At 39.1% G+C, this 21635-nt stretch overlaps 1 protein-coding gene across 4 annotated transcripts in view; it reads left to right on the top strand.

Annotated features, from left to right (window-relative positions):
- Positions 1-1491: 1491 nt before the first annotated feature.
- arhgap10 (Rho GTPase activating protein 10) overlaps positions 1492-21635 on the top strand; it is a 51094-nt gene continuing 30950 nt past the window's right edge. For 2 of the 4 annotated variants that reach the window (XM_013274131.3, XM_013274129.3), the window contains exons 1-6: positions 1492-2134; positions 17522-17617; positions 17755-17816; positions 19395-19466; positions 19682-19783; positions 21273-21383. In XM_013274131.3, coding sequence (XP_013129585.1) covers positions 1981-2134; positions 17522-17617; positions 17755-17816; positions 19395-19466; positions 19682-19783; positions 21273-21383 — 597 coding nt within the window. In that variant the 5' untranslated portion in view covers positions 1492-1980. The remainder of the gene's footprint in view (positions 2135-17521; positions 17618-17754; positions 17817-19394; positions 19467-19681; positions 19784-21272; positions 21384-21635) is intronic. The other 2 variants (XM_013274130.3, XM_005469858.4) reach the window with 1 other exon arrangement.

Below are 21635 nucleotides of genomic sequence, written 5' to 3'. Positions count from 1 at the left end.
AAACAAGAAATGGGTAGTACAGACTTTAGTCAAGGCTGCTATCCAATTATCTATGTGGTTTGGGGTTAGACCACACTGATATCTTTTGTGTTTTTTTATGTTGTATTAAAGTTACACATTTCCGACCGAAATACAAAGCCTATACAGTACTGTGTAAAAACCACCCCTCATTTCTTCATATTTTGCTGGGTGCAGGAATTTATTGAAACATTTGCAGACGTACACAAAAACACAGTATATGAGGCAAAAACAGAGTTTGTAAAATTCCAACTAGCTTGAAAGTCAGTGTTTGGTATGACCACATTTATTCTTCAACACAGCTTAAACTCTCTTAGGCAAGTATTCTTATAGTTAGTCTCGTCAGGAATAGTTCTCCAGGCTTCTTAAAGGACATTCAAAACTCTTCTTTGGATGTTGGCTGCCCTTTGTTCTGTTCTCTGTCAGGATGATCCCAAACCTGTTCAATAATATCAAGGTACAGCTCTGGGGAGGCCAGACCATTACTGATAGTGTTCCTGTGTGTTTTTCTATCTAGATGTCTCACAGCATTAGTATGAGAAATGAAGCTTTTGCCAATTAGATGCTTTCCACATGGTATTACATAGTAATCTTCAGTCTAGTTTTTATGTAATTAAGCATACCTTGGTTCTTCTTTAAGAAAATCGTCTTCCACTGATAACATTTTAGTAAACAGTAGATGGATCAACTAAATGGCCAGATGTCAAGTCTTTGATGGATTTTTCCCCCCTACTCATTAAGGGAATGGCTTTCATATATTGATCATTTACAATAGCTCTTTTTTAAAAGCCTTCCACGTCTCCTTCTGTCGTCCACTTGCACATTTTTTTATTTTAAGGACGTTGGTGCAAAAACACTTTTCTCCCAGTCAAACTGTTTTCTATGGCTGCCCCAAGAACATTTTTTTGTTTGTAATGGATTGCTAGTAACAAAGATCCTATAGATACAAACTGAAAGTGATCCTTTGTTCTATTTGTGCAGACACAACACCTTTTGATCCCTTGTGTTAGATGTCTTTCATAGGCTTGAATGACTCAGGTCACTCTTGAATGGCTTAAAAATATTTTCTGAAAATGGTCAGGTACAAGGACTGCAGTGGAAAAACTTGAAAAAGCCTGGAGACCTATGACATAAAACCAGTAAAAAATAAATCAATAAATAAGAGAAATTGTGTCCCCTTAGAAGCAACCTATAAAGAATTTACAGTAAGGATGGACAAGACTACAAGTCAATCCTCAGCCCACACAGAACCGGAGGGGAGCTTTGATTTTCCAAAGACACACCTGTAAAGTTAGCACCGCCTGATTCTCCAGCGCAAAACAACCTTTCATCCACTTTATAGTATACTACTATTACTTTTAGTTAAATAAAACCTGCCATTACACCATTGTTCCCACCACAAAACGAAAACAACGATCATTGGGCATGCGAGGAAACGAAGGCGGAAGTATCCCGACTAAGCCATCTGGCGCAAACCACTGCTGGCAGAAGTTTGCTACACGCACGCAGATGTCAGTAGCAGAGTTTCTCAATCTGTCACTTTAGCTAGGTGGAGTACATTTGATGGAGGAAGGAAAAAATTGGACACAGGACACTCTGACTTTTTGACCACTCATGTCAACCGACTTCCGATGAATACTTCAGGCGATATCGTATCTTTATCACTTCTTAACTGTTATACTTGCTAGCCATTCTGGTTTTATTTGACAGCCGTGGAACAACACCCATGAGCCCGTATCAGAAGTTACCATGCTAAACACCGTTAGCTGCTGCTGCTACTTCTTCACGTAGCTATGCTTTCTCAGCCCGACTTGGAGCCTCCTAAAAAACGACCCGTCATTTAACAGCAGCGACTATTTATTTGCTCGAATTGCAAACTGAACCGGGATTTTTTGCGCTTCTTTTTTTCGTGTGTGTGAGTTTTCCGTTGTTTGAAAACGAAGCTATCAATCTGTCACAGCAATGGGACTACACCCGCTGGAATTTAGTGAGTGCTATCTGGACAGCCCGAGCTTCAGGGACAAAATAAAGTCACACGAAGCAGAGCTGGACAAAACTAACAGGTTTATCAAAGAGCTGTACAAAGATGGGAAGAACCTCATCAATGCAACCAAGCGTAAGTTTGACGTTTTTAATATTCAAATGGTGCAAGAAAATCAGTGTTGAGTGACAGAAAAATCGAGCCTTCACCATTGATTATGTTATGAGCGAGGCTGTTGAGGTTAATTAAAGCTAGGTGTGAAGAATATAATGGACATGTAGAGGAAAAACGTTTTTAGATCTAGTCTCTCATTTTGGCTCAATTTGTCAACACTTTGCAGTGCCAGGCTTTAGTGCAAATATTTACTTAGACTCGGGGATGTGTACATGACTGAGAGTCCACTCCCTTCGCAGAGTGTAACGTTTGTGTTTTAATTCATCAAAGTTTGCTCCAGACATATCGCCCTTATTTTAAAAATAATGCTAATTAAACAAACAGAAAAAAGATGAAAATTAGCCGTGAGACGAATAAAGCTGAGAAATGAGCAAAGACACTCGGGGAAAGCACCTGAAATACAAGAGAAGTGAAAAACGAAATCCTAATAAGAAACTGCAGAGCTTGTAGCATCTCTGTTTATGAGGCACTCGTTAGTAGCTGAAGGGTTATTGTAACGAGATAATGCGGGGGAAGCCAAATGTAAGAGATTTTATTTTATGGGGAAAGTTTTGAGTCGGTGTGAACCAGTGCTCTGGATTCTTTTTAATAACACCTTACACTATTTATTCAGTCACACACCTCAGCTGGGTTAAAATGATTACATTATCTCCTTGAACTCTAATCTCATGGGCTGGGCTTGTCTGTAGGTTGCCCTGTGCTTAACGCCAGGACTTAAACACTTATAAAACAGACTGCTTTGCCTTACTGGAAATGCTATGAATCATTTCTAGTTTCTGAAACACCGTATCTGACAGGTTTAAAATAATACCAATCCTATTTTACTGAAAATTTTTTTAAGCTGATGAGGGCTAAAATTTACCCTCAGGCTTGCTTTATTGTCTGTTTCTGTGCTGCTGTTTAGTGTCAGGTATGACTTTCATACTTGCTTCAAGGAAAGCCTAAAGTCTCCCAAAGCTCACATTTACTAATGTGTGTTTTTTCATGCTGACTACACAGCACACAAGCACTGCATGAGCAGAGTTTGAGGCAAAGTTAGGGTTAATATTGTAAAGTATTAGCGTGTCACAAACATAAGATTATATGTATATGAGTTTGGTTTAATATTTACTACAGCAACAAAATATTTTGACTGATCTTCAAAACTGGCTCTCTGATTTTGATCTTAGTGTTTCTATTTATATCCTAAGTTTTTTAGTGTAAGGTCAAGGTGTGTGGTATGTGAGATATTTAAGTGTTCTTGCATGTACATGAAAACCGTACTCTTGATGCAAACAGTTTGTGGCGTTAAAGGAGATTTACCTTTTTATCTCGTCTTGAGATTCAGTCTTAGCCACACTCTAGCTTACAAAAAACCCTTAGGCGCTTACAAAATATTTTAACCTTTTCTGTATTTTTAAATGCGTATGGATTGTCTTTTTATTTTAATTACATTGTTTTAACATAAAGTTGAGGTGGTGCATTTTTTTTAGTCTTTTTTTTTTGTTACAAAGGTGCAAATTAACTGGTTGTTATGTGGTGTGTGCTTGTTTGTTCATTAGGTCACTTAAATGTGCTTTAATTAGACAAAATTTCCATTTCTTTTCCCCCAGAAATGTAAAAAACATGTAGATTTACATGCAACAAAACATTTTTCATTTATCTTTTTACTTGCTTCAAAATTTAAACTTGAATTTCTTGTGGTTTAGTAATGATCCAAATACGTAAATAGGAACTTTTAGCAAGCTATTAAATGCATACATTAAAGGCACAGAAGTCACCAGATTTTGCTTTCTGACTGGGCGGGTCGCGTCCTAAGCCATGTGTGGCTGCACTGAGCGTGAGTTTTTCCCCTCACAACTGAGAGGTTAGGCTGGACAAGGACTCAGCGCACAATAGTGCATTATTCGCACTTTATGTATCAGAAAATGTTCAATAAATTACATTTTTTGGACACAGTTTTGAGAGATAATTGCAGATAGTAAAGTTTCATGTTGGAAAGTCCATTTTTAAAAATGTTTTTTCTTGATTGTGTCATTACTTGGCTGCTTTTTTGTGCACAGCCGGGATTGTCGGCCTGTGTCTTTGCCTATTTGAATGTTTCCATGGTCTCATTGGAGCTCTTTGCTACTCTGACCCCTCTCATCATAGTGACTCCCTTGACACTTAAACTTTAAAACTTAACAGATAAACTTAAATTCTTTCAATCTGAGTAAAGATCTTAGGAGGATAGTTGTGTACCATCTAAAAGGACATTATGGACATTATGTAAAGTTGTCTAAACACATGTTTCATCTATACAACTGTCACAATGATTGACCATGAGGAAACGGTCCTTATGTTATGTACGTTTAATAATGCCTGCTGTAATTTTCGTGACTTTCTCATGCCTTAGGCCAGAGTTATGGTAAACCGTGGACATGTACACGGACCCCTCAGCTAGGATTTTTATAATGCTTCTTTTCAGTCCTCTTGGAAAATGGGTCCAGAGCTGGTGCCATTACAGTTGAGGGTGTGCAGATGTCAATACCGTCACATATGCCTCAGACCTTTGCAGATGCACAAAGTGAAATGTTGGTAGTATTATTATTTTACTTGCACCAACAAAAAATATGAATAACTTCCGCAGTGTTCTGGTGACTCACTGGCATTTGATGTGATGTTGGTGTTCTGCTGTGTTGGTATAAACTGGCACAGTGACATAGTGTCTAGTTTCAGTAGGGCATGTGGTATCTTGTATTTAACATCGTATGTGACTGTACTTTTTTTGCTGTAGATTTAAAGTAGAGTCAGCATGCTAGCGTATCACTGCTGTCACTAAGTCTGTGTTGGTGTTTTCAGAAAATGACAAGAAGTAGGAAACCCTGGTCATGCTCTCCCAATGGGACTGTTGCAAAATCTGTTTCAGGAAGGAAGTGATGGTCATGTTATGTTCTGACATTAATGAAGTTTGCTCAGCCTAATTCACTTGGCCTGTGCTGAAGCCTTTAATGGAAACTATTTTGTCAACAAAACTGTTTTTGGTGTATTTTTATCATTCTAATCAGGAGCCATTTACACTATTTGGTAGTGGCAGCAATAGAGCAATTTAAACATTATAGAGCTACTGCAGCAGATTGTTAGACATGGCTTGGTTGCTTTAGATGTTATCTAGACTTAAAGCAGCACTTTTTGGTTTCTATTTCTATTTCAGGCTGTTCTTTGTGCTGTGCTGAAGGTTAATTTAAAACAAAGCTAGTCTGTCCAGGGTTGAGTAGCTTTCTTCTATTGGTGAACAACAGATGATCAAGAAAAAATTAAGCGTCATCAATTTCAATAATTTATCAGTGCCTCAAGTTTGATGACTTCTTATTGTCTTTTTTGTCTTAAGCACAACAATATTTTTGTTGTTAGGACAAAAAAAAAATTGTAAAGTAATTTTTTGGCACTTAGTAGTAGTATTTTAAAAAGGACTCTTACAACTTCCTCAGTCTGTAGAAGTTAAGAGTGAGTACCAGCTAAACAAATGAAGTTGATGAATTAATCATTAGCAAGTGTGAGTGCTATATAAAAGCACAAGTTTTAGAAGCTTGCTTGTCTGGGTATTCAGGTGCGTTAAGGCAATATCACAATATTCCCAGGAGTGGACATATCAGCAAATTCACCCCCAAGGTCAAATAGTGCAATGCTCAGAGAACCGGGGGGGGGGGAAACAAGACCTACATCTCATACTCTGCAGCATGTTAAATTTTAAAGTTCATAGCAATACAATTAGGGGGAAAAAATGAACACATTTGGCTTGTTTGGGAGAGTTGGCTGGAGAAAGTGTTTTCTTAGATTTGCAAAGAGGCATCTGAACAAACCCTAAGACTTCTGGAACGATGTCCTTTAGACAGATGAGACCTAAGTAGAAATGTTTGGCTGTAAGACACAACACAATGTTTGATGGAAACCAAGCACACCATATCAGCACAAACACCTCATACCAACTGTCAAGCATGGCGGTGGAGGGGTATTGGTTTGGGCCTGGGCACCTTGCAGTCACTGAGTTGACCACAAACTCCTCTGTATACCAAAGTATTGCAGAATGAAATGAGGTCATCTGACAGCTAAAGGTTGGTCCAAATTTAGCTGTCAAACAGATGGCCTCATTTCATTTCAAGGTTGATTCAAATTGGGTTATGCAAAGCACATCGGATGATCTGCAACAGAATGGCTGAAAAAGAAGAAAATCAGATTGTTGCAATGGCCAAGTCCCACACCTCAACTTGAATGAAATGGTGTGGTGGAACTAGGGCTGCCACAAACGATTATTTTGATAGTCGACTAGTCACCGATTATTTTTGCGATTAGTCGACTAATCAGATCATGCATCCGTTGGACGTAAAACGTACAGCTTATTGCACCAGCATGCATCTGCTCTTATATAACTATCATTAGCTTACAGCTTTAAGTGTTTAAGGTATGTGCCAAGTAAAAATAAAGACAAGATGATAGTTTATTAAATTTTAATGGCATTTGCAGATTGTTTCGGTGGAGTTTAATAAACTCAGCTGTCTGCTCCTTGCTATCTAAAATATAACGGGACCCCGGAGTATATTCTCAAGCATCTCACACCTCTGATAATCAGTTGTCTGCTTGACGTTTATTTAGCTGCTGTGTAAAACCTATAACTTTCATCTCAGCCAAACCGATTTACTCAGGAACAAATACTAAAAAAAAAGCCAAACAATAACATTTGTAAGTTATCTAAGTGACTCATATACGTTTAACCTGAGTAGCGAAAGACCGCGGTGGGTTTGAAAACGATTTGCCGGGAGTCCGGTGTTCTCACGGGCGCTAGTGAGCCTTGCCCCCGGCTAGCTATCGAGCTAGTGGGTAACGGACGTCTCCGAAAACGTCGGAGCGCTTTTGAAAATATGTGGTGTCTTGATAAACTGAGCAGATATTTGCGGTTTACACAGCTACATTCTCGCCTGAAAACATGTTAAATATGTTAAAGTTATTTTGTGACCCAGAAAGAATAATAAGAGTAATATTAAAACTAACTAGCTGCCGCCATTGTTGGAAACTGAGCTGGGCTGCGCTATGAATTCTGGGACGGAGCTACTTCTTCTTCTTCTTCGGGGTTTAACGGCAGCTGGCATCCTTGTACATGCAGTGCTGCCATCTTCTGTTTCAGTCCGTTATTACACTCTTAAATCCTACTACTTATTCCTGCGTCTTTTGTGATCTTACAACGCTTCAAACGACGCGTCGACTATTAAATCAGTCGTCGACGATTTTGATAGTCGACGTAATCGTGATTAGTCGACTAATCGTGGCAGCCCTAGGTGGAACATTAAGAGAGATGTGCATTTACAAATGTCCACAAACCTTAATGTGCACAGTCTTAAAAGTCTATCTTACAATGATGTAAGAGACTGATAGCCATACAGAAAATGGTTACTTCAAGATATTGTTGCCAAGGATGGTTGTACAAGCTAAACTCATAACATTTACTTAGTTTTAAGTAAACCTCATAATTCATATAGTCCTTTCAGGTTTCTGTCAAACTGTAAGTATGTGTCTGCTTAGTATAACTGAAAAAAGAAAATTAATTATTGCAATTAATTGTAATTTAATGGGTTGTCATTGTAATGTCAGAACTGTCAGCTCAATAACTGAAGGTAGTAGAGTTTGGTGGCCTAAAATGGATTGGAAGCTATATAGATAATTTTCTACAAATATTCTGATTCTTAAAATAGAATAATAGATTTAAAGTCTGTCACCCTGCTCTAAACTTTTGATCCTGTTCATAGCTGGCATAGCTATTTCTTGGGTGATTTGATCAGAGGGCAGTAGAAAAGTCTTTAGATGCTTTCGAAGTGACAAAATCTGCCTTTCCCGCTCCTGATTTGTTTGCAGAGGTCCTGCATTGACCTACATGCCAGTTGATTAGGCGGTCCTTCAGTATAGTCCAGTACACAGGAAACAAAACGGCTATGGCTGAATGCATCCTAAGTGTCTTTACATCTGTACTGTGAAGCTGTCCACTTATTGCCAGACCACCCATGTTAATGCTGGGTGGGAACAGGGCCTTTCTCTAAGCACAGGGGTATTACAAAGTTTACAGTATTTTGGGCTATACCTAAAGTATAAGTAAGGTACAGTGTTGTTAATGTACATTCGTAAGGTGGAGCTCAATCACCGTCTAGCTCTGTTTAGGTGGATACACTCTGATAATAGTGTCTCCTGAGACCGTAACCCTGTGTTTGGTTAGTCTCTTTAGAGAGAATCCTACAAACAATCAGAAGTTTTCTTCTAAGTATGCTTTTTGTAGTTTGCAACTTTGAAGTTAAAAGGGTCACATTTCTAGATGCAAGATTGTGTGCTTTTTCTTGATGCGTAGAGATGATTTGAGGCCGCTAAGCTGTTTAATCTGCAGGATAAGATGGCCACTATCAGCTTCACAATAAGCTGCAACACTCAACAGTATTGTACAGATGTTTTATTTAGAGATCTGCAGTGAACACTAACAGATTTAATCTTGAATGCAATTTAGGTATGGATTTTTGAGTTTCAGGATAATTTTTTTTTCCTTTAGTGTTGCCCTCGGAAGGCTCAGTTGTTTGGGCAGTTCAAAACACAGTTGTTGTTCTAGAAATGCAGTCACTTTTCAGCCTTTCAGTAACTCCCTTGGCTGCTACAGCTGGGAGGATGTGCCAGTATGGAAAGTCCTTGGTTCTGGGAGGAAACTTTGAAGCGGGGCCTTGGGCCAGAGAGCCATGACATGGAAGTGCCCATTAGAGGAGCAGCATGCAGATGTGCTTCTGTTTCAGAGGGTTTCCTCCACAGGAACTGTGTCCTGTCTGTACCCTCTCAGCTACACGTCACTGTTGTCTTTAGTAAACAGAGATATCTCCTTTGCTCCCCCAGGAGGTTTTGAGTTCTCAGTTTCTGAAGATCTTGTTATTTGGGCAGTCTTGTCACTGCCCACTTCTCCACTGCCCCTTGCAAATTGTGTTTTTGTGTTGTAATAATCTGGAAAACTGAAGTTAGACAAAGTTGCAGCAAGATCAGGCCTGTCTCTTCCACAGCTGGACTTGCTCTGGTAAATTGACCAAACAGTTCAGAAAAACAATTCCATAAGTGTAATTTTTTGTAGTTCACTTCATTTTCACTTTTGGTTCCACATTGAAAGCCCAGCGATGTGAAGGTCTCCTTCTGTCTGGCAGACAGGTTTAAGAGTAGCCTGCCATAGTGTGCTTTGGCTCACTGCTCGTCTCTGTAATCACATTACTGATTCTGCCAAAGAGCCACATCACAATCTTTCATTAAAATCGCATTAGCACAAGACGTGAAGTCATGTGGGAGGAACGCTCCTTATCTCTCTCTCTCCAAGGAAGAGGTCTACTATAAAAGTATATTACATTGCAGTGTTTTGAAGGGCTCCTTTTTTGGTGAGGACACCTTTCACTGCATAATGAAAGAAAAGCATTTTTGGTATCTGAGGGGGGAAGAATACCTCAGACACTGAAATATTGTGATCAGCCTCTTGGCTGTTACTGACAGCGTAGCCTCACCCAGCATACTTGTTTTGAGGTTCAGGGATACGTAAATGAAGTAATGCATGCTTTCTGGTCAGGGAGCTGTGGGAGGGGTCGGGTGAGCTGGCTCTGGGGAGGGCAAAGGTGGAAGGCAAGTGGAGCTGGGATACAGCCTGGAAAAGATGGGAGAGTGGAACAGGAAAGACTGTGGAAAGGCGCGGCACGTAAACGCTGTGGGCCTGCATTAGGCAACTCCTGACCTAAGTGGCACATCTGGTGAGACTATAGAAATCATAACAAACAACTTTCCAACAGATGCCAATAAATACACTGTGGACTTCTTCTGCAACTGACCTTTGACATGGACTTGCATTTTATAGTCTGTTATGGAGAAAACCTTAGCTACTGCAGTCCCAACATGCATGTTAAACTTTCTGCTTTAAAACACTCAGCAAGTTCAAAAGGATTTGGGGTAACTGATGTTGATTATCAGTGATGTTAATCTGTAAAGCCCAGTGTAACAGAAAACATGAGGCCATTTATGCACTGGTGAACGTGCAACCAGTAACTCTACAATCAGTTTCCTGACATTAATATTCAGCTCGTAAGTGCCAGTATTTTCCAATGGGTAGATTGCTCTAAACAGTTTAATAATATATGTTACAACACAGTGCTTTAAGCAATCAGGCTCCATTAACGAAGCTGTTTCCACTGTAACAACAGACCATTTTGTAGATTAATCAACTATCTTGACAGTACAATGACTCAGAGTTGTTGTTTTTTTCCTGGTGTTAGATTCATTATTGTCATTGACTTCATTTTTTGCTTTTGTTCTTGTGAATGCCAGTTCTTAAAGCACCTGATATTAACACGGTGTTTGAGAAATTAAATGGATTCATCAGTGATTTTTAGTGAAGGACCAGGCAGTTAGGGAACTTAATATCACTATTGTCCACCAGACCTTTGTCTGAAGTGAGTTTTATAGCACAGTACAACATCAAAGTTATCAAATATATTTAAAAAAAAATTTAAAGCTCCCTTTATTGCAGAACTAACAGGAGATCAGCAATGTGTGATTTTGGTGACACTTCACTGTGTAAATTGTATATATTTTTGTAGTATTTGACTTTTTCTGGTGTTTTCCAGGTGTTTCACTTTTTACTTGGTCCCAACAAAGTCGATGCACAGCTGGCTCTATAGAGATGAGTGCTTTGTGGCCCAGCTTCCAACTTGTTCACAGTTGGAAGGAGGGTTTTTTGGTTTTTTTGGGTTTTTTTTAAACAACAGTTTAGTCATCCTCAAATCAATGGTCCTTATATTTTTCCTCAGACCTTCCTCAGAGGCAAGACTAACCATTATTTATTGTCTTGTGTCTTTAAAGTCTTGCTGTTTACTATATCTTTGGTGGAATGGCAAGCCTAAAGTTAAAATGATGAGCTAATGCATTCAGCATCTAAATGTTCTGCTTGCACAGTGAGCACACACCCTTGAATAAGGTTGTGGGTTGCCAGGTTGCGCTGACAGATGTGTTGAAATTTTATTTAGTATGTGGGTTGTGTACATACACTGTGTTTCATAGACTGTCTGGTAAGTTGGGTAAGATGTATTTCAATTATTAATTATAAAGCTTGAGGGACATGCAGATTACAGAAGTTTCCTGGGAGAAGTGGCAAGGTGGTAGGGATGATTGGCAGTTATGCATAGTACTTATCACAAGTCTAGCCACACAGCAGCCATCTAGGTAATGCTTAAGCATTATTTTGGGCTGACAATTCAAGACACTAGAAACACGAATAGAGAGAAAGTCAAAACTCTGATTCAGTGAGACTGAGGCATAAAAAACTGTATGTATAGACTCAACAGTCAAATCTGATTAAATATTTTTTTTTAAGTATGAAAAGATACTTAAAAAAGATTTTTTTTTTAAGTATGCAAGAGCAGCATTTCACAGCATTACTCCATCATTTATGGTTTAATCCAGAGCACCAACTCAAGCAAGGTCTCTGGTTTATCCCATCAGAGCACTAAACAAATGCCATGCAGTACAAGAACATTCTACGCTATGTGCAACAGCACAATGGGCTTATGTTTTTTTAGTTCAGCTGATATAAAGCAGATGATTGGCTTTTTAGGGGGCGTTACAGGACAACCACCATGTCTGGCTTTAAAATATTTTTTCCAGAGGTTTCTATTAAAGATTCTTCACTCGTTTTGCTCTTTCTTTCTTTCTTTTTCTTTTCTTTTGTTCTTTTTTTTTTTTTTTTTTAAGTAGTCTTGCCCTTTGATCGGTGACACTCTACAATAACCAGAGTCCTTTAATTCACTACCCTTCACATTTTGTTTGTCTTTTCTTCCTGAATGGGCATGCCAGTGCTAATGTCACATAGCTGGCCACTTATTTTCCTTTGCTTTCCGGTTATAGAACAGCATAGTCTGTGATATCAGATACAAGTAAGGTGGGGACTGTATGACTCACACTGTAAATCCAGAAGAGTAGGGTCTCTGGTGTTCTGCGGAGAAACTAGCCAAGTTTGACAGTTCCCAGGTTTGCTCTGAAATGCCTTGCTTTAAAAGGCAAAAAGCAGACGAAGCCTTTGCCTTGGACTCTTGCGTGCCCTAGTGTGTGTGGTATGTGATAGTTGCTGTCCTGAAGGAAAGAAATATCGTTTCAATCTCTTCTGCAGACCTCTCATCTGACACACTGTTTATCACTGGACTGATTGTATCCAATTAATCTATGCTGTTGAAACTGTACAGGAAAACAATGCTGGGGGGTTTTTTGTGGGGGGGCTTTTCCCCCTTCTTTGAGTGTTGCCTGGTGTTGATTATTGCTGGAGCTTCATGTAACTGGATAACATTCATTCTTTGTGTTTTATGTAATGAAGTCCACAGTTTGGCCTGAACTGTCCACCCTGAAGTGTGTTAAACATGCTTGCAGCCTATGTAATCAGATTGCAGATGGGTGTGATCTGCACTGCACATGTGGCTCTAATAAAAACCATGCAAATCTGTCCGTTGACATCAGTGTTCTGGAGTGCATATTAATTATCCACAGTGTTGTTAGCCTCGTATTACCTTTTTTTTTTTTCTTTTTTTTTTTTTAATACACAAAAGATGTTTCATATCCTAATAAAGTAAAGACCTGTATCTTTTTTCCCCCATGATCTTTCTCTAACAGTACATGTCAACAAAAACCGATTACAACCCAAAACATCTGGAACTCTGTAATTTCACCTTTTATTGTAAATAGTACAACAAGAAGATATCGAATTTCTAAAAAAGTTGTGGGCATAAAAAGTTGCAAACAGCTTTTTGTCTGTTTTTTAGGCTAAATGTAACTTTCATGAACAGAAAGTCTTTGTCATTTTTTAAAAATTACTGCAAATTACTGCACCCTGTTTTTGTTTGTATTTTATACATCATTAATTTTATAATTATAAATCATCCCAACTCTGTTGGAAACTTATTGTGTAAGTTGTTTAAATCTGGAAAGGCAGAGAAGCGAGCGCCTCACTGAGAACTGAATTCCTGAGGCAACTTAAACACTGCAAAAAAGACCCCTGCAGAAAACTTGTGTATTACAGCATGCACATTACGTTCTGCAATATAACAGTAATTGCTTGAATGGCATTGAATTTTAGTGACATGTGATTCAGACCTTACATCAGGCACAATGTAGTGTGTTGAGGCTTTAAGGTGTGGCAGTGTTCAGTGCAATGTTGTCACAACATCTTTTTACTGTGTCATTCAGCAGTTGAACTTTCCACTCTACATTTATGTTTCTGCATAATTCGAGACCTGCAGGTGACCAAGGACTCCATAAAGGTCACTCATTACCTATCAAGTAATTACCTTAATGAAAGGTTGGTAATGAGCTATGCTTTTAAAAGCTTATACTCTAATACTACTACTAAAGATGACCGCATATAACACTGACCAACACAAAGTTTGTAAGTTTAAAATAGGGGGGGGGGAGGTATATCTAACATTGACAACAAACAAGCAAAGCCAAAAGCAACAGAGGGGACTGAGCAATAGAAGCACAATTTTGAGAATGAAAAGAAGCAATGCACTCCAATAAAACTGCTTTTCTATAAAAGGTTTTGAGCAAGGATTTAATTGACAATACTTGTTTTTCTTGTGTTCTTCAGCAGGCTGCTTCAAAGCACACAGACTCATATTGCAAATACTTTGTTGTTGAAGTCATCAAATGGGGATAAATGCATTGGGGCGGGGGTTATCTTTTAAAGGGTTTCCATGCTGATAAAACTTTTTTTCTGGTAATGGCTCCATTCAAAAAAGGTAACTTAAAGACATTAGAAAACGGGAGGAAACACCCATCCACTCAGGTGTGATTTAGACGCCTTATAACCCTACGATGCAGCCTTCGACCAAGTTGCATCAACTTGATGTTGCAGAAGTAAAACAGTGTGTGGTCTGTCTGTGGTGAGGGACTGCTTCGTTCTGGGTAAATAGTTTAAGAATTACAATAATTAAGTAATAGTAAGTGTATCTCATTATTAAGAAGTTCAATAAATCTGGGAAATCTCACAGCTATATCAGCATTTAGATTTACTGTTACACATTAATATGAGAACCTTTTCACACAAAAGTGAGGCAGAAATGATGCTTGGTAATTAAGAATCTGTGAACACTTTCTGCCTCCTTTTCTTACAGTACTTTCAGGACTGTCTGCAGAGTACGTGACCATGGTGGAGTATCAAATGGTATCCTCACTCCAAGTTGCTCACCAGTTAGCTAAACTTTCCAGAAATGTATTTCATGTTGAGCCCATCTTCCAGCCATCTGCAAAAAGTTAAAACTCCACCATGTGAAATCAAAATCTTTACACGAAGGATCTGGAAACCTCGTCTGGGCCCTGTAATGATGTATATGAAATTATTTTTTGCATATCCCCCTAGCTAGTTAGAGAAGGATCTTGATACTATAGGGATGCAGCTGGAATGGGTAACTCAAACATTTGTTCACAGCACATTAATGCTGAATCATATGTTACTTCAAAGCATCAATATGTGCTGCAGTTCAGAAGATGGCGTTTTCACCGAAGGCCTTGCTGATTTCAGCACGCCGGCGACAAACCACATTCAGCATGTACAGCATTACGGTGAAGGACTCCTTAATAGCATTTGGGGGAAATTTCTGAGTGCTTTTGACTAATTGATTACGCAGCTGAATCTCACTGTCCCTCTCGTGGACTGCCTAAACAGCAGTGCCAGGTCTTCACATTAGAAGACATTGCGTAACGTTTGCAGGAGGCCAGATCCAAAGAGAAGCATTGGATGTTATGCAGTACTGTGTATTACTCAATAAATTATCTATTATCAAAGTGGGTAGCAAACATGTCCTGCCTCTGTTGTCTGTAGTCATTCCATGTTCTGCCAATTAAGGATGAGAGCAGTCTAACCAGAGTCACCTTTTATGGACTTGCACACCCTGAGCTGAATTCTTGCTGTCGGTGTGGTTTAGATTCCTGCTAGATTTACAGTCCCTTCAAAAATAATAATTCCCACCTTCACCTTAGATGCGTTTGCTTCCAAAATAATGACCTGCAGGCTTATATTTGCTATACTTTTATTTTGAAAATAATACCTTTTTAACCCATATTTAGAGCATTAACACACATCATTCACCAGGTTGTGTTTACTTCAGGTAGAAGTTACCTCTGAGACAGAATGAAGTTTTCATTATAGTACAAGCACAATAGGAATATGAGCTGCACATGTATTTGGTGTGATTCAAACAAGTTTACGACGTCATTTGTCTTCTATAAATATTTGTCTAATAAAGTCTTACAGAAACTTGTGTGATTCTTTCCTGACAATAATAAGGCATCCCGAACACACCTCCCTCTCGTTTCTTCTGGCTTTATTAAAATAAAAGACTACAACCTTTAAAGAGGAGTCAGTCTTTGATACTCCACTGCTGTTCTTTGTTTGCATCTCTTAATGAAACTTGTGCAGTGTCCTATTTATATATACAGAAAATGATGACTATAGCTCACTTCAATCTTCACGATGTGACGTTACTCTGTTCTGTGTCTTGCAGTTGTTCAGGGGTCAGGCAATGATCTGTCATTAGCCACCACCAAGTCATGAATCCTTGTGTTTTAGTTATTGTTATAGTATATTTGCTAAAGAGGAAGAAAGTGATTGTGGAAGTTCTGCTTGTATGCATTTCAGATGCTTCATTTGCTGTTTATACTTTTCTCTTACATCAACAATGATCTCACTCACAAGAAAATAAAGCATTTCCTCCAAATGCTATATGAAAAACTGCTTAGAGAACAAACAATACTATAATAAGAAGCTGCCCCATTGTCTGGAAGATCCTTTAAACTTCCTGTAGTTCCACGTCAACTGGCCAGAGGACCCAAACCACAGGTGTTTTGGTTTTAATATGCTTTGTGTACTTTGGGACTGTACAGATTTAACACCTTTAGAGTGTAGAGCAGGGGTGTCAAACTCAAATACACAGTGGGCCAAAATTCAAAACTGGAACAAAGTCGCGGGCTAACGTTAATATTTATTGAAATATATTTATTCCTCCAGATATAAGAATGAATCTTTTCTTATGGACTCAAACACATTTTGCTGAAAAACTGAATATGGAACAGGCAAAGCTTAATACTAAACAATATATATATTAGCTGTATAATACCAGTAGGCCAGCTCTAATAGTAATTTGGTATGGCTTCGCGGGCCAAATGTAATTAGGCTGCGGGCCAAATTTGGCCCGCGGGCCAGAGTTTGACACCTATGGTGTAGAGTGACCAGCAGTGGGTTTCAGATAAACAAGCCGAATAAAGTTGAGGTTGAAAGTGTTAGCCTTTTAATAGCTGAGCCACCAGATGCTACAAGGTTAACATAAATATGACTAAACAGACGTTCATTCTTGAACCTGAGCATTCTGTATCTTTAGGGTGCTTTCTATGTGAAGCAAGCCAGGAATCCGAATAACAGTGTGAAAGACTTTTTTTTAGTTATCTCCATTGCTTAAGTTTGGTGTTGATTGAGGAATGCTTCATGCTGTTTTTAGGGTATGTTGGGGCAGATTACTATCCATCCGTCCTTCCATCCATATTGGAAACTCTCCCAGCTGTCTTAGGGTGAGAAGCAAGTTACACCCTGGAACAGTTGCCAGTCCATCACAGGGCTAACACAGGAAGAAAGACAGCCATTCATGCTGACATTCACACCTCTGGCCAATTTTGCTTCCTTTGCACTCACTGATGCGATAGCGTTAACTGCTGTGCTGTCCTGTTGTATGTGTGATGATTTTAAGTTTCCAGTAATCTAGTCACCTCTCTTCAGCCAGGCTGTAAAAAGCATTACCAAAGAATGTGCTGTAGAAACCACACATTTTATTTTATTTTATTTTCCAAGTTTTGGGGTTCATGTAATTCTTCATTTATTTAGGAAAGGAAAATATAATACTGCATTGCATTTGCATTTGAGAAATCGATATTGTAATTTGTGTATATTAACTTAGATGTATTGGCCTTACAGCTGTCTAGGTTTTAAGCATCACAGCATTTGCTCGTGTATTGTGTGACTTGCTAAAAATAGTTTGCCCTGTTTTGTGGCAAATATGAAGCAGTGGTACCTGCACTGCTGGTGCACGAGGGTTTGATGTGCAACAGGATGTAGACAGACAGGATGTTTGCACTGTGGTTACCAGCTAAGTGCAGCAGACCTACTTTTCAAGACTATCTTTATTATGTCACTTTTCCACAGGTGGTGCCCAGGATGACACACAGTTGTAGTGTGTGATGATTTATATTGTAACCCTTTTTTAATACAATGAGTCTGATGTTTACTATGTTTTTGACATTTCCTTGTAGAGCTTGGGATGGCGCAGCGCAAGTTCGCCCAGTGCCTGGGAGAGTTTCAGTTTGAGTACATTGGCGATGCAAAGACCGATGATGAGAAATGTATCGGTAAGTGTGGGCTGACCACCTCATATTGAAGGCGCTAACCATAAGTTTGTTGCCAACACGTGCTGTAGAAGAGTGCAACTGATAATTATAATATCTTTAACCCTGTATGTGTTATTCTTTTTTTGATTTTTCTTCAGATGAGTCTTTGCAAGAGTTCTCAGCATTCCTCAAAAACCTTGAAGACCAAAGAGAGCTGATGGTGAGAGTGACCAGTTAGAACCTACTTGAAAGCCAGCTGTAGCTTGTGTGTGTGTGTGTGTGTGTTTGCGCGTGTGTGTGTGTGTTTGCGTGTGTGTGTGTCTAGTGTTGTAACTCATAATGTAGGATACTTGCATCTATTTATATGTTGCTGTTGTTGCAATATTGTTAGCGTTTGCACATATCCTCCCCTTCTGGCAGTCTAAGGGTCACTGTCACATGCCCTGCCTGGGCGTGGCTACAGAGAGAGCAGGAGTCCATAACTACATTACACACAACACTCATCACACACCCAAACTTTAAGTACCAAGTCAGATCAAATAAAGTGCTACCGCCAACAAGATCCATAACAATGCAAGTGTTTATGACCGTATATTGCCATAAAACTATTCTGCCACAAGTGGCAATATTATAGCTGCCAGTATAACCACAAAAATCACATCTTATAACAAGTGATTGGATACACTTGTCAGTGCTGCTAGTTTGAAGCATTCTTACAATGCAGATGCAGACTTTCCAGGGATTGGGACTTTGTATAAACAGCCATCCTCTTGTAATGCCTGTGTGTGTAGTGTCTGTGGTTAGGGAGTGAACCCATCATCAGTAGCGTGCAGAGATGCCTGTTACAGCATCAGGCTCAGACCGTAAGCACAGACGTAGCGCAGGATTCCTCAGGGTAAAGTGTGATGACATCACCATGCAGCGTAAGGAAAACTACTATGGCCAAACAAGTACAGACATGCTTTGTTCTCAGCACAGGAGAAACTCTGGAGGAATGAATTAATGTACAGTAACTTTAATAATACACTACTGGAAGTTAAAAAAAAGATTTTTTTAGTATTTAGTAGTGTTTAGAGGTAAAAAGCGAAACACTGAGCCGCTCAAATGTTGGCAACTGTTAAGAAGCCACAATCGAGCTTCAGCTTTAAATCTCCACAAAGATTCTATTGTTACTGTTTATATAAAGTTACAGCCATCTTGGCTGAGAATGATTGCAGTACAGTTTTTTTAAATACTTATTTATGTTTTGGGTTGGGTTTTTATTTTTTAGGAATTGGCAGTGGATGAGCTGGGAATGAAGTCTCAATGTTTACACTTACAGTTCAATGTGATCTTGACTCACTTTGAGCAGAGAAGCTGCAGAGTGTGGCCTTATACTTTGTCTGTTTACCTTGCTAGCATGCTAATAGACAACAACTGGTGCAAAGCCAAATGTGCTCCAGGTGGTAGTCCACAGTTTTTTCATGTGGCAGTTCAAGTATGTAAATATGGGCCAGTGCAGCATTATTTAAATGACCTAGTAAGGAAGGACAGTAACGGATAAAAATTCCACATGTTCTTGTCATTGTTTTGCAATGTGCAAATGTCTGAAAAGCATGCAAGCATTATTAAAATGAAAGGATGGGTTATGCAACATGGTACAAGTGGCAAGAGTAGTGGCAAGTAACTACAGAGAGCTGCTCATTCATTAAGACTGGAAAGTTTTGAATGTCGTGAGTAAGTAAATAAGTAAGTAAAAGTTTTACTAATGAAGCATGTCACTGAAATGAGCACTAATGAAGGCATTTATTCTCCGTAGATGAGGAACATCACAGAAACCTTAATGAAACCTCTGGAGAAGTTCAGGAAAGAGCAGCTTGGTGCATTAAGGGTGAGGGCCTCTCATTCTAAAATATTTTTCCTTTACAGAGTCTGGTTTTTGTAGACTTGATGCCCTTAATAACTATAAAAAAATGCATTTTGTAGTTTCATGTTAATATTTAATGGATTTTACTACACATACAGCTTCTTACTTTAATTCCCCAAAATAAGGAAGTATTTCTTCTCCTTTAATTTTACTGCTGTTTTTCCCTGTATTTTGTTAAGGCGGAAAGAAAGAGATATGAAAAGGAAACAGAGAAGTACTACAGTTCTTTGGAAAAGCTTCTAAATATGTCATCAAAGAAGAAAGAGCCGCAACTGCAAGAGGTATCTTTATCATTGCCTGACCTCTCTATGTGACGTACATGATATGAATTTATTATGACAGTAAGATTATTCAAGCAGATGTTTTGTTTAGTGTCTGAATTCCGGCTCTGGCTTTATCTTTCGGTGGCATGAGGCTGCAAAACCTGGTCGACTGCTTTGGGTTTCCACTGGCATGCCTTACAGCAATAGTTTTCCTGGCTTGTTTTAAAAGGAAATGTGTGCTCTATTGTACCGCACCTCCGAGGTCGACCGTGGCTGCTGCAGTTTGTGGATCAATCCCTGCTGCACCACCACGAGCTGACATTTTTTGAGTTATGGCGAACTGAGCCACCTTTTACAAAACAGTGTTTTTGTCTGTGTTTTGTGATGAAACCCTATAAGGCTTGCCCATACGTTAGATCCACCAACCAGAGGGTGGTTAGAACTGTTAACATCATGACTGTGGGGTTTTGTATTCTTTGGGACTCTTATAAGACAAGAGTCTGTGGCACCAACACTGATTTTTAGCAGACTTGTATAAATAGACCCAGTATTTCATTCCTCGCCACAAGGATCATGAACTCCATCAGCTGTTAGGACAACTCAGTGAACAGTTTATACTAAATATAAACCCGGTGTGTGAACTACAAGTGAGAATTTTGGTATCTGTAGTAATCAGAGCTGGATGTTTACTTGACAATATTGAAACAAACTTGCCGTAGTATGAAAGTATACTCTATGGCACTTAAAATGTATTTCTAGTATTTCAAGCCTTGCTGCTTTGTAGTTCCTGGATGGTTATGATACTTCTGGGCATTTTTTCAAATACTAACAATCACAGAAATGAAATAAGTAGATCTTTTCTGTGTCGAAATTCCCGACTGGTAGGACAAATATATATAAGGTTAAAGTTAAGTGACCCCCCTTGTTCTGTAGATGTGAATACTGGTGTGTCTTTTCTCACCCTCGGTCAGTGGGGTTAGCTCTGGCTTGCAAAGCACAAGAAGCAGTGATAATGGCCAGATAGATAGATATCAGATAGATTGTGTTTCTCACTTTATCAACAGATGCACATTAAGCTACAAGGAAGGAAGCCGTGGTGTCCTGTGCAGTCTTTGTATGGTCTGAATGACATTTAAGTTCGCTTTGACTTGTACTGCTTTTGCCGTCCTTGAAGACGGATCCCTGCACTTCCTTCAGTTTTCGTCTCTTTCCTGTCAAAGTTTTAGCGTGTGTGGCTTTTCTTTGTCTGAAGAGACAAAAAAATAGAGGTTGATCACACAGCAAACCTGTTTTTTTGGTGGAGGTGGTAGAAATTAGCTAAACATTGGTGTCAGATTTTGATTTACTAACTTCAGTGTGTCTTCTATACCAATTTAAGGCCATACCAAGGTAGACCTCAAGCATCCCAAATTGCACCAAAAAAACTAAAATTGTGATGTTTCTTCTTTGCTTCCGCGCTTCTGCCTGTAACTATAATTATGATGGGGTGTGTTCTCCACCTCTCCAGGCAGACACGCAGGTGGAAATCATGAGGAAGCACTTTCAGGAGGAGTCGCTGGACTACGTGTGCAAACTGCAGGAGATCCAAGAGAGAAAGAAGTTTGAGTGTGTGGAACCGGTGAGTAACTGACCTAAAATGGCATGAAAGCACTGGCGTGGTGTTTCATTCATACAACAATGAATGTCTTAAAACAAAACCGATGTGCTAGTGTATACAGTACATGGGATTAGCCTGATTTACAATAAGAAATGATGGATTTAAAGGTAGAGCTCTGTTTCTAGGGGTGCATTTTCAGCAACCCCACAGTAAATCGAGTTTGTGTCTTTGAAAGTTCCCCTTGTGCAAAGTGTGACTTGAAAGTTACTAATC

Source organism: Oreochromis niloticus, linkage group LG6 (assembly GCF_001858045.2).
Source record: "Oreochromis niloticus isolate F11D_XX linkage group LG6, O_niloticus_UMD_NMBU, whole genome shotgun sequence".
Lineage (NCBI taxonomy): Eukaryota > Metazoa > Chordata > Actinopteri > Cichliformes > Cichlidae > Oreochromis > Oreochromis niloticus.
Note: the sequence above shows the minus strand (reverse complement) of the source record. Positions and strands in the feature narration are given on the sequence as shown.